Source organism: Callospermophilus lateralis, chromosome X (assembly GCF_048772815.1).
Source record: "Callospermophilus lateralis isolate mCalLat2 chromosome X, mCalLat2.hap1, whole genome shotgun sequence".
Lineage (NCBI taxonomy): Eukaryota > Metazoa > Chordata > Mammalia > Rodentia > Sciuridae > Callospermophilus > Callospermophilus lateralis.
In genome coordinates this window covers 126244687-126257844 of record NC_135325.1, presented here as the reverse complement: position 1 = coordinate 126257844, position 13158 = coordinate 126244687, and the positions used below count along the sequence as shown (strand labels likewise).

General features: G+C 38.1%; 1 protein-coding gene across 4 annotated transcripts in view; it reads left to right on the top strand.

The window, feature by feature from the left end:
• Positions 1-13158, top strand: part of Gab3 (GRB2 associated binding protein 3) — a 55636-nt gene that overhangs the window by 33487 nt on the left and 8991 nt on the right. For all 4 annotated transcript variants that reach the window (XM_077106373.1, XM_077106375.1, XM_077106372.1 and 1 more), the window contains exons 5-8: positions 725-780; positions 1317-1536; positions 3235-3316; positions 4403-4505. In XM_077106373.1, the coding sequence (XP_076962488.1) occupies positions 725-780; positions 1317-1536; positions 3235-3316; positions 4403-4505 (461 nt within the window). The remainder of the gene's footprint in view (positions 1-724; positions 781-1316; positions 1537-3234; positions 3317-4402; positions 4506-13158) is intronic.

Genomic DNA, 13158 nt, shown 5'->3' with positions numbered 1-13158 from the left:
CATGAACTGACCAACCTAAGCCTTTCCTTCATGTCAGCCCATCTCTCAGACAGACAACAAAAACTAACTCTCACTCTTTCTCTCCATTTATCCAAATGTAATCGCCCACACACCACACTATCTACCAAGGCTATGTTTTAAAGGAATTACAGAGAGTACAAAGAATGCAAATTCATTTTGAAATCTCTCATTCTGATTGAGGAAGTCACTCTGACACAGACCTCCTTCAGGGTTCCTAAGATGTGATCATTACACACTTCACTTCCTTCTGACAATGCCTGTTAAATGGATATATGCCAATCACACAACAGGTCTTAATGTGCTAATGTGTGAACAGTGACAAAAGTAAAAATGAAAGAATAGGTAAGCATATATTATAATGTGAAATGAATAAAGTCAGTCGAATAATGGACTATGAAAATGAACCAATAGTCTGAGATTTAAGAATAAAATGAAGTAATTTGATTTGTCAGTATGAACACAAATAGCTAGGTTGTGTTCTTTTACATGACAGCAAACAAAGATTAAAACTAATTAAAATAGGATTTTGACTATGAAACAAACACCAAAACAACAGGGATGAGTAAAAGCAGGGGAACGTGTAAAGCTTATTGTTCTACCTCTCTGATGCTGAGTACAGGCCCCTAGGGTGTACAGGGACTTAGATTCTAATTTCAATTGATGTTTTCCTGCAGTTCTCACCAGTCTGACTTGTTTCTTGCAGCTGAGGTAGAATGCCAATCCTTAAGACACCGAGACAAGCGGCTTAGTTTAAATCTGGTAAGTTTGACACTTGGGTTCCTTTAAGACTCAATTTAGTCAAAAGTAGCCTGACTCATATATGATCCTTTTTTTCCTTTTTCTTTTTTTGTGGTGCTAGGGATTGACCCCAGGGCCTTGTGCATGTGAGGGAAACTTTGAACCACCTGAGCTATATCCCCAGCCCAATATATGTTCCTTTCAATTCTTTTGATATTCAGCAATCTGAATCTCTGAGAACCTTTCTAGTCTCTCTTTAAGACTTGAACTGGTTTGGGAACTCCTGAACTCTGTGTTCCATAAGGGCTCTGATATTTTTAATTAAAATATTATACCAAAAACATTTGTATGAATTCATAACTCTCAGTCTTCCACCATCAGATCTAGGAGATTATCACCAGTACTCACACATTAGGTCCAGAGGCAGACCTTTGGGTAGAGGCTTTTCTAACTTTCCTGAGGAAGTTCAGAGTCATTCTTGGGTAATCTGAAACTAAAACCATATGCACAGCCTTGATGTCCACTGGTGGTGGTTTCCATGACCTGTTTTCTTGCAGCCCTGCAGGTTCTCCCTGATGTATCCCCCAGCTTCAACCAGTGCCGAAGACAGCTATGTGCCCATGAGCCCCCAGGCCGTTGCCTCTGGTCTTGGACCCCATTGCAGCCAGGATGACTACATCCCTATGAGCTCAGGAAGCATCTCAAGCCCACTGCCTGAGCTACCTGCAGACTTAGAGCCTCCACCAGTGAATAGAGATCTCAAACCTCAGAGGAAACGTAAGGCACTTAAACAGACCTGCTGTGTAAAAAGGGGAGCAAGGTCCTTCCTAACTTTTCTTGGGAAGGAAGCACTAGAAAAACCATGTCAGAGAGCTGCAAAACATAAGGATATGAAAGAAATGGCTGGAATAGAATGGAGAGATTGGGGGCACCTGCTGCTGCAGATTGTCATGATAAAAGGAATCACAGAAATTGTAGGTACTGGGGACCAGCAAATGCATCCTACAAAGCTAAGTTCATTCCAGAGAGCTCATCTTTGTCTGTTTCCCTAATAAAGTCCCAGGGATATGTGATGATGGGTCTGAATGGAACCCACCTGACATCTCCTCATTCATGCAACACTATGTAATAACAGTGCCAGCCTTATGGAAGGCAGCCAAGAATGACCTTTGACACCAATTCCTTAATATCCTTCATGGTCAAATATTATTTATCACTCACTGCTCTGTGTATGCCCATCAGCACAGGTGATTGGGGGTGGGAGAGAACTTCTATAATTATCAGTCTGACTCCTGTGTGCACAGGGCACCTTCTGGTATGCTCAGCAGCATGGACAGACAGAAAAATAGAAGATAGAAAGAGAAAAGGCAGGGTGAAGTAATTTCAGTTTTACCCACCCTCACCTTCCCAGTAGATTATGTGATTTTAAGAAATCATTTGGTGCAATGACTCTGAGCTCTGATATTCTATCTGGTCTGCTCATACCTTTCATTGCTTTTGAGTAAAACTGTCACTTCAGGTGGCCATGCCCAAAGCTGCTAACTAAGGTTCCTACTCATGCCTTCTCTGTTCCAGTCAGACACACTTGAGTCTTGAGTCAGACCATATTTGCACTTTTCATAGCATTGGCCATGGGTACAGCACTGTGCCTGGGGAGGATGCAAAGATGAGAGGCAGATATATAAAAACCATCTGGAGGGAAAAGCAGAATTATGAAGTCAGTACTAAATAGGAAAACAGACCCTGTCTTATGAGGTGCAGAGGAAATAGCCTGTCCATTCTGGCCAGAAATAATTTCACAGGGACTTGTAACTTGAAAGTATGTATTATTGTCTTGCTCAATTAATTTTCTATAGCAGTGCCATTGACCAGAATTATCTGTGATAATGCAAACATTGCTTTTGAACATTTGCAGTGAGAATGGTGAGGCAGAGGAACTGAATTTTATTTTTATTAAATTTCAATAAATTTATATATATTGTGGTGTAAATAACCATGCATGGCTGATGGTCACTATTTTCAGCAGTGCAGACATATAGAGAATGGCAGAAAGAAGATGTTTGATAGGCTTAGGATTGGATATTTAGCAGGTAGGTGCAAAGATAGACAGCTGGGCCAGGAGGGGTTGGTTCTGGGATGAACTTTGCACCCAGGTGGGAAAGGACAAGTGGTGAAGCCAGGAGATAGTTGGTGGGTGAACCCAACACCTAGGGGTCATGCTGCCAGGAGAGACCTTCCCCACAGGGACTTCATGACTCATGTGAACTTTCCAGCCCAGACCATTTGCTAGATAGCAGTCCTTACTCACATGGAGTCAGAGAAGAGTAAGATGGTGAAATTCACAATCACTATCAGTGCTTTCTCTTGGAAAGTGTGGATCTGCTGTGCCAGGAAAAGAATATGTCATAGTTTTACACTCTTTGGATTATGGCTTTGAATTTCTAAGAACTAACCATACTGTGTATTGTCTTGTAGCACGGCCACCTCCCCTGGACCTGAGAAACCTCTCCACCATCCGGGAACACACATCTTTAACCAGGACCCACACCGTACCTTGGTAAACCACTGATTGTTAAAGGAGCCTAGACATATCCAAAATTAATTAGGTTTCTTATTGTGGAAGCCTATTTGATCTTGCCTAAGCTAAAGGACAACCTGGTTTATTATCAAGAGCTAAAGATGATTTATATATCACAAAGGAAGGAGTATGACTGGGTTTCTTGGGATACTGGAATCAGGAATTGGAGTGCTATTGAGAACTCAAGGCATCTTCTCTTTTCTCTCACATTTACCTCTCCATTCATATCTGCTTATATCTTTGTCTTTGTAGAGGTATTTTCTTTGTTGCATAATTTCTATGGCTGAAGATAGTGGTACTATAGCTCCTGAGCTTATTTATATGCCTCAATTCCAGTGCTAACAGAGATGAGCTCTTTATCAATATCAAGTCAGATTTTGTGAGAGGACAGAATTATGTTGCCCAGTCAAAGTGGAATCAGTTATGGCCCAGGGGGCAGAGCCAGTACTACCAGCTGAACTTCCAGAAGTTCAACTTTGTGAGTGGTTCACAGGTTGGATAGACAAGCTCAAAAATGTATCTGTACCTTTTATGAGTTGAATTTTCAGAGTCCTGAGGCTAGCCCTAGGGTTTCCTAGTTCACTCTAAATGCCACAAGACAATCACTTTGTGAATCAGAATTGCACAGGGAGGCGTATTTCCAGGCAAAACTTCAGAGACAGCTTGTGCTTCTGACTCAGGAGTAGAATTGAAGGTGATTTACAGTTCTTGTTATCCTATCAAAAAGGAATGGCAACACTTTATTACTTTTCCTAGTTTCTTTGGAAACAAAAGGGTCACAGAGAAGTATTTTTTGCTAAATGATACGATGCCTTGGTCTGTTTCTAGTAAGTTCATGACCTATGTCATATGGAGGGCCTGGGAAAAAGCAAGTGGGAGCCATTTGCTCCACAAATGGGACAGAGCTGCTGCACAGTCTCTGTTTCTTTAGGAACTGCTTGGGCCGGAAGGAAATTGTGTCTGGAAGGGGAAGACTGAAGCCCCATGGGGCCATGTCAGTTCCTGGCTGCTTTTCAGAGCAGCTGTAAGACATTGCTTTGACCTCATCTGTATTTTTCTTCTTAGCAATCGAACCAGCTTTCTCTCTCCAGAAAGAAATGGTATTAATCCTACAAGATTTTTTGCCAGTCCTGTTTCCAGAGAGGAGGAAGAAAACTACATCCAAATGGTAATCCTATATTTTCACATTCTTTTACTTATCCCAGTGTATATACTCTTGTGAGTTTATTATAAAGAAAACACATCCCTCAGAAATCTCTGCAAACATAAAACAATTACTTGATTGTAAAACCATGTCACAACTTTTCTAGATTGGAAACAAATCAATTTGAAGCTGTTTTTTTTTATTTCTGCAATATTCAGCTAATCATACTATTTTAAAGCCACACTATTCAGAAGAACGTAGGGTTCAGCCCTGTATTATGAGGAAGGGAAGATGCTAGCAATTTCTTTCACCAGGGATATGGGTGTCATGGTTGAATCCAATAGGTTGGTTTGTGATCCCCTGGATGTCAGAGTCTAGGCTGTAAAATACAAATAGTACATGTTTCCTTTTACTAGAATACCTGCCTCCAAATCTTCCTGGTGTGTTGTAGCCCCTGGAGACTCTCCTCTGTAGGGTATTTCCATAGACCTGGGTGGATAGAGACCTGACATCTCTATCTTTTGATTAACCCCACAATTCAAGAGTTACAATGTCTCCCTTTTGCCCTATTGTCTCTTCTGTTCTTTTCACCTTGGGGGTCTATTGAGAGTGTGGGGTTTTGAAGATGCTTTTAGTACCTCTGGCTATTAATGGACACTTTAACAACAATTGTGCCCATTCTGCAATTTGGAAATGTAGGGAACTCTAGAGAGAACTTCTGTATGAGCTATGAAATTAAAATGAATTATTGGTACATTATAATTATACACAACACTGTGATTCATTGTATTATATTCACACATGCACATAACATATTTGCTCAATTTCATTCCCTAGTACTTTTTCTTTCCCTATCCTCCTCCCTACCCTGGATCCCCTTCTTCTTCTCTATTGATATCCATTCTATTTTCATGATATCCCTCTTTTACCCTTTGTTTTTTTCCCTATCTTCTCCATATGAAAGAAAGCATATGACCTTTTAATTTCTGAGTATGGATTATTTCTCTTACCATAATGTTCTCTAGTTCCATCCATTTTCCTGCAAATGACACAATTTCACTATTTTTATATAGCTGAGTAATATTCCATGGTGTATATACACCACATTTTCTTTATTCATTCATCTGTTGACAGGCACCTAGGATAATTCCATATCTTGATTACTATGGATTCTGCTGCTATGAACATTGGTATGCATATATCACTATATTATGCTGATTTTAGTTCTTTTGGATAAATACCCAGAAGTGGAGTAGCTGGATCAGATGGTAGTTTCATTCCTATTCTACTGATGAATTTCTATATAGCTTTCCAGAGTGGTTATACTAGTTTGCAGCCCTACCAATAATGTAAGTGTACTAGTGTACCTTTTCCTCTACATTCTAACCTGCAATTATTCTTTTTCTTCTTCCTCCTCCCCTTCCTCCTTTTCCTCCTCCTATTCTTTCTCTTCCTTTTCTTCCTCTTCTCCTCTTTCTTCTCCTCCTCCTCCTCCTCTTCCTTCAATTGAACCCAGGGGTACTTAAGCACTGAGCCATATCCTCAGCTCTTTTTTTAAAAAAAATATTTTTAGTTGTAGATGGACACAATATCTTTATTTATCTTTATTTATGTGGTGCCGAGAATTGGAAACCAGTCATTGCCTCACACATGTAAGGCAAGCACTCTACCACTGAGCCACAACCCCAGCCCTTCTCAGCTCTTTTTATTATATTTTATTTTGAGACAGAGTCTCAGTTGCTAAGGACCTTATTAAGTTGCTGTGGCTAGCTTTGAACTTGTGATCCCCCTAATCTCAGCCCCTTGGGTTACAGGCATGTGCCACCATGCCCAGCTTGTTATTTGTATTCTTGATGATTGCCATTCTAAGTGGTTTTATTTTCTAAGCTTTAGGAGTCTTACTGAGGAAGTCAGTGCCTGCACCCATATCTTGGAGTATTGACCCTGTGTTTTCTTCTAACATTTTGCAGGGTTTCTGATCTAATTCCTGTCTTTGAATCACTTTGAGTTTACTTTTATGCAGGGTGACAGGTATGGATCTAATATCATTTTTCCATATATACATATCTGGCTTTCCCAGCATTTGCTAAGAAAGCTGGGTTTTTTTTCTCTACTGTATGTTTTTGGCTTCTTTGTCGGGATCAGATAACTTCATCTGTGTGGGTTTGTCTCTGAAACTTCTATTCTATTCCATTGATCTACATGCATGTTTTTATTCCAGTATCATGCAATTTTCATTACTTATAGCTCTCTAGTATAATTTCAAGCTGGGAAATATGTTGCCTGAAGCATTGATCATACTGCTCAGAATTACTTTGACCATTCTGGGACTTTTATTCTTCCATATGATTTTTTTTTATTTTGTTTTGTTTTTGGTACCAGGGATTGAACCCAAGGGTGCTTAACCACAGTGCTACATCCCCAGCTCTTTTTATTTTTTATTTTGAGACAGCATCTCAAAGTTGCTTTGGGCCTTGCTAAGCTGCTGAGGCTGGCTTTGAACTTGCAATTCTCCTGCCTCACCCTCCTGAGCCACTAGGATTATAGGCATGCACCACTGCAACCAGCTTTCATAAAGTTATTTTTTAAATATATTTTAATTGCAGACAGACACAATACCTTTATTTATTTATTTATTTTCATGTGGTTCTGAGGATTGAACCCAGGGCCTCACATTTGCTAGGAAAGTGCTCTACTGCTGAGCCTGCATATGAATTTAAAGACTATTTTTCCTAGTTCTGTTGAAGAATACCATTAGTATCTTGATGGGGATTGGACTGAATCTATATATCACCTTTGGTAATAGGTCCATTTTAATAATATTAATTCTGCCTATCCAAGAGCATGAGAGATTTTTCAGAATCCTCACATCTTCTTCAATTTCTTTCTTCCATGTTCTATAATATTCATTGTAGAGGTATTTTGCCTTCTTGTTAGAATTATTCTGAAGTATTTTTTGAGGTTATTGTGAATGGAATTGTTTTCCTGATTTCTTTCTCAGCAAATTCATTATTGGAGTATAAGAAAGATGTTATTTTGTATTCCACTACTTTGTTGAGTTTGTTTAGCAGCTGTGGGAGCCTTCTGGTAGAATTTCTTGTGACAAAAGTCTACAATCATTTCATCTGTAAACAGTGATAATTTGATATGTTAACTTTTTGTTGCTCAGACCAAAATACCTGACAAGGACAACTTAGAAGAAGAAAAGTTTATTTCAGCTTGTGGTTTCAGAGGTTCAGTCCATGGTTGAGTGATTTCATTGCTCTGGGTCCAAGGTAAGGCAGGACCTCATGGTAGAAGGGTGTGACACAGGACTGTGGCTCTGCTTGTGGTGGCCAGAAAGCAGAGAGAGGGGAAGCAGAGAAGACACAACTTTCTAAGATGTTCTAGACAGCTTTTTTACTGCTGTGACCAAAAGTACCAAAAAGAACAGTGTAGAGGAGGAAACATTTATTTGGGGCTCACAATTTCAGAGGTCTGAGTCCATAGATGGCTGATTGTTGCTCTGGGCTGAGAGCATCATGGCAGAAGAGTGTGGTGGAGCAAAGCTGCTCAAGACATGGAAACCAGGAAATAAAGAGATCTTCTCACCATGGACAAAATGTAAACCCTAAAGGCACTCTCCCAGGGACCCACCTCCTCTATCCACACCCTATGCCCTTAACAGATACCACCCAGGTAATCCCTATCAGTCGATTAATTTACTGATTAGGTTAAAGCTGTTGTGACCTAATCATTTCACCTCTAAACCTTCTTGCATTGTCCTACACATGAGCTTTGAGGGGGTAACATCTCATATGTAAACCATTTCATAGGACATACCCCCCAGTGACCTACCTCCTCCAGCCACACCCCACCTGATTGTAGTTACCATCCAGTTACTTCATTCAAACTAGGATGGACTGATTAGGCTACAGCTCTCATAATCTAATCATTTCACCTCTAAATATTCCTGCATTATTAATATAGGAGCTTTTGGGAGACATCTCATATTCAAGCCATAGCATTTGAATTCTTCCTTTCCTATTTGTTTCCTTTTACTTCCTTCTCTTGCCTAAGTACTCTGGCTGAAACTTCAAGTACTATATTGAATATAAGTGGTGACGGTAGACATCCTTGTCTTGTCCCAGATTTTAAAGAAAATGCTATCAGTTTTTTTTCCCATTCATTATGATATTGGCTTTGGGTTTTTCATTTATAGCTTTTATGATATTGAGGTAAGTTTTTTCTATCCCTAGTTTCTTCATTGATTTTATCATGAATTGTTACTGAATTTTGTAAAAGGCTTTTTGTGAATCTATTGCGATGATCATGTGATTTTTGACCTTAATTCTATTTATGTAATGAATTACACATTTTGATTTGCATCTTTTTTTCATCCCTGGGATAAAACCAACTTGATTATGGTATAAGATCTTCTTAATGTGTTTTTGGAAGCAGGTTGCTAATATTTTATTAAGGATATTTGTGTCTATGTTCTTCAGGAGTACTGGTCTGTAGTTTTCTTTACTTGATGTATTTTTAATGGGATTTCATATTAGGGTGATACTGATTTCATAGAATGAATTTGGAAATGTTCCCTCTTTTTCTAATTCATGGAATAGTAACAGCAGGATTCACATTAGCTCCTTTTAAAGGTTTTATAGAACTCAGCTGAGAATCTATCTGGTCCCAGATTTTCTTTGTTGGGAGATATTTTTTATTACTGTGTCAATCTTATTTTTTGATATTTCTCTGTTTAGGTTTTGTGTATCCTCTCAGTTCAATTTGGGTAGGTCTTATGTGTCTAGAAATTTGTCAGTAGCTTTTAGATTTTCACATCATTTTAAGCTTTCACCACTTTCCCCCTTTCTCTGTCTCTGATGGAGAGTGCTGGGACTTTTTTCCATATTATTTCAGCTCACCGTATCTGAGCTTATTTTCTGCTCAAACTTTAAGGTTTTTTTTTTTTAACAGCATCACCTGTTTATCTTTGTGTGTGTGTGTGTGTGTGTGTGTGTGTGTGTATGTGTGTGTGTGTGTGTGTGTGGTGCTGGGAATTGAACCCAGGGCCTTGTGCATGCTTGTCAAGCACTCTTCCAACTGAGGTACATCCCTAGCAGAACCTGTTTATCTTAAGGTCAGTGGGAGAATTTCTTTTGGCGCATTAGGGAAGAGCTTCCCCTCCCTCACTGACTACCATGCACACAACACTGCTGTCATCTATTCCTTTTTAATTTTCTTTATCTTCTGGAAACTGATATTGTTGGTTTTCACAAGGTTATTAGTTCTCTGAGTTGCCTATGATCATTTTCCAACAGTCTCCCTACTTCAATGTTCTACTACAGAGCTGTTGATTTATTCAGTCTCATATAGCTGCTGTGATAGTGTGGATTCCTATGACCTACCATTTGTTCTCCATCTGAACTATGAAATTTTGAAAAAAATATCTTAGAAGGAAGATATTCAAAGCACTATAGGTGTATGCTCATCAGATGACAATCCTATCCACCTATACATAAAGATAAAGGGTAATTGGACACTTAAAAATGATACTCTCCAAAAATAAATAATTAAATGGTTTATTTTGCCTTTTTATTTGATAAAATTGTGTTGTAAGTACACTTAACTATATGCAGATGTAAATGACTCATCTACAAATTTGATATGTTCTTCTCAATATTTTTCACACTTAGTAATGGCCCTTGGGAAACTTCCACAAGAAGACACTCCTGTAAATGATGCTGAACAGCTGTGCTTTGTCTTCAGAGAATAGAAAAGGGTAGTGATCCTATAACCTATTCAAAATGAGTACAGACTCATTCCAGATACAAGCAGTTTACTTTTGTTCTTTGCAGCTGTGAGAAAGACCTGTTTCATTAACAATACAGTTTCAAATTCTTTGCTTGCCTGAGTTTGTAATCACTGGTCAATGGCTGGCTGCATGCATTATTAGGTAATAGGACAGAGCAGGTGAAGAGCCAGGAACACTAACTGAAGGTAGTTTGGAGGGAATCACCATAAAAAATTTTGAAAAACTATCTTATCTCATCGATTCCTTTTTTTTAAACCAGTAATAAGATTGTGTCAAGTGACTTTCATTTACAGTTTCCCATGTGCCACACAGCAGCCTTATATAGTATTCAGAACTAATATGATTTATGTTTTATTTTGCCCATAATCATATGCATTTTTGAGGTAAAGTTCTGATCTGATTGTAAAAATTAAGGTCAGGGACTAAAATACAAGTTTTGTTTTATTGCTATACAAGATGTACTGTATATTCTTGTGCTGGAAGCTTTGCATTACTTTGACCAAAATACCTGACAAGAACAACTTATAGGAGAAGAGGTTTCTTTTAGCTCACAGTTTCGGATGTCTCCGTCCATGGTTGGGCATCTTTATTGCTTGGAGATGAGGCAGAACATCATTGCAGAAGGGTGTGGCAGAGGAAAGGTGCTCAGTTCATGACAGGTAAGAAGGAGAGGGATAGCAGTGGGAAAATAAACCCTTTCAGGCATGATTCTAGTGACGTACTTCCTTTATCTAGGGTCCACCTCCCAGTAGTTGATCCAGCTATCAATGGATTAATTAATAGATTAGTAATTAACAGATTAATTAATAGAGCCCTCGTGATCCAATCATTGCTTAGAAGTCTTGCTTCTGCACCTTAGTGCAATGAGGACCATGCTTTTAACACATGAGATTGGGGGGATATTCAAGATCCAAGCCATAACAATCCTTCTATAAATGTTTGTAAACTTATAGAAAATTTTATTTATTTATTTATTTATTATTGGTTGTTCAAAACATTACAGAGCTCTTGACATATCATATTTCATACATTAGATTCAAGTGGGTTATGAACTCCCATTTTTACCCCAAATATAGAAAATTTTAAAGAGCAAAGCATAATTTTAATTTGTGCAATTTCTCCTCTATCAATTTTTCAATCCCTATAATTTCAACAGTTTTGTAAGAGCTTTATAGTTGAATTCTAGACTCTTAAATCTCACATTATTATTATAGTTTTATAATATTTGTAAGATTTTGAATCTGTGCAATTTACTGTCTTGGTGTATAGTTCTCTGTATATGTAAATTTGTGTAACCACCACAATCATGACACATAGTAGTTCCATCACCTCAAAATACTCCTTTATGCCACACCCTCCCTCTACCCTTAACCCCTGATAACTGCTGATCTGTCCTTCATTCCTATCATTTTGTCTTTTCAAGAATGCCACAAGAATAGATTCATTGAGCTGGGGATGTGGCTCAAGCGGTAACGCACTCACCTGGCATGTGCGGGGCACTGGGTTCGATTCTCAGCACCACATAAAAATAAATAAAGATGTTGTGTCCACCGAAAACTGAAAAATAAATATTAAAAAATTCTCTCTCTCTTTTTTAAAAAAGAATAGAATCATATAAGGTTCACTTATTTTACTCAGAATAATTCATCCAAATTTGTATATGTGTCAGTACTTCTTTCTGTTTTATTGCTGAGTAATATTTCATTGTATGCATGAATTTTATCCACTTATACACTAAGGGATGAGTCCATTGTTTTGAGTTTGGGGACAATTAGAACCATCATGAATATTCTTTTACAGTTTTTAAAATATTTTTGCTCTAGCAAAACATACAGAACATAATTTTTTCTGTTTTAACCATTTTTAGGTATGCAATTTAGTGGCAATAAATACATTCATAAGTTATATAACTATCACCACTATCCATTTTGAGAACTTTTTAATTATCTCAAGCATAAACTCTGTAAACCCATTAAACAGTAACTTTCCCTTCCTCTCTACTATTTTCTGTCTCTGAATTGGCCTATTGTAGGGCCCTCATAAAAGTAGAATGATACAATATTTGTACCTTTGTGTCTGCCTTCTTTTATTTAGCATAGCATTAAGATTCACCTTAATTGTAGCATATATCAGAATTTAATTTCTTAAGACTAAATAATGTGATAATTGATAATATGGATTATATCACATGTGTTTATCCATTTATCTACTGATGGAAATTTAGTTCATTTTGCCTTCTGGCTATTGTGAATAATGATGCTATGAACATGGGTATACTTGTTCTTAGTTGAGTTCCTATTTTTGATTCTTTTGAAAATATACTTAGAAGTGGAATTGTTGGATCATATAGTAATTCTGTTTTTTGAAAGGATGAACAAACTTGCTTTCCACAATGTCTACACCATTGTATATTTCTACCAACAATGAACACGTGTTCCAATTTTTCCACATCCTCACCAACACTTGTTATTTCCCCATTTTTCATAATAACCATTGTTGTTCATTCACTTTTTCCTAATCACTGGTGAGCTTAAGCATCTTTCCATGTCTTTATTGGCCATTTATTTATCTTTGGAGAAATGTGTTTGAGTACTATTTTAGCTACTTTATTCATTGCTGTGACCAAAAGACCTGACAAGAATAATGTAAGGTAGGAAAAGTTTATTTGGGGCTCACGATTTCAGAGATCTTAGTCCATACATGGCCAATTCTGTTGCTCTGGGCTGAAGGTGAGGTTGAACATCATGGCAGGAGGGTGTGGTAGAGGAAAGCAGCTCAGCTCATGGCAACCAGAAAGCAGAGAGAGCACCCCTCATCATAGACAAATTATAAACCCCAAAGGCACATCTCCAGGAACCACCTCCTCCAGTCACACCCTCCTTG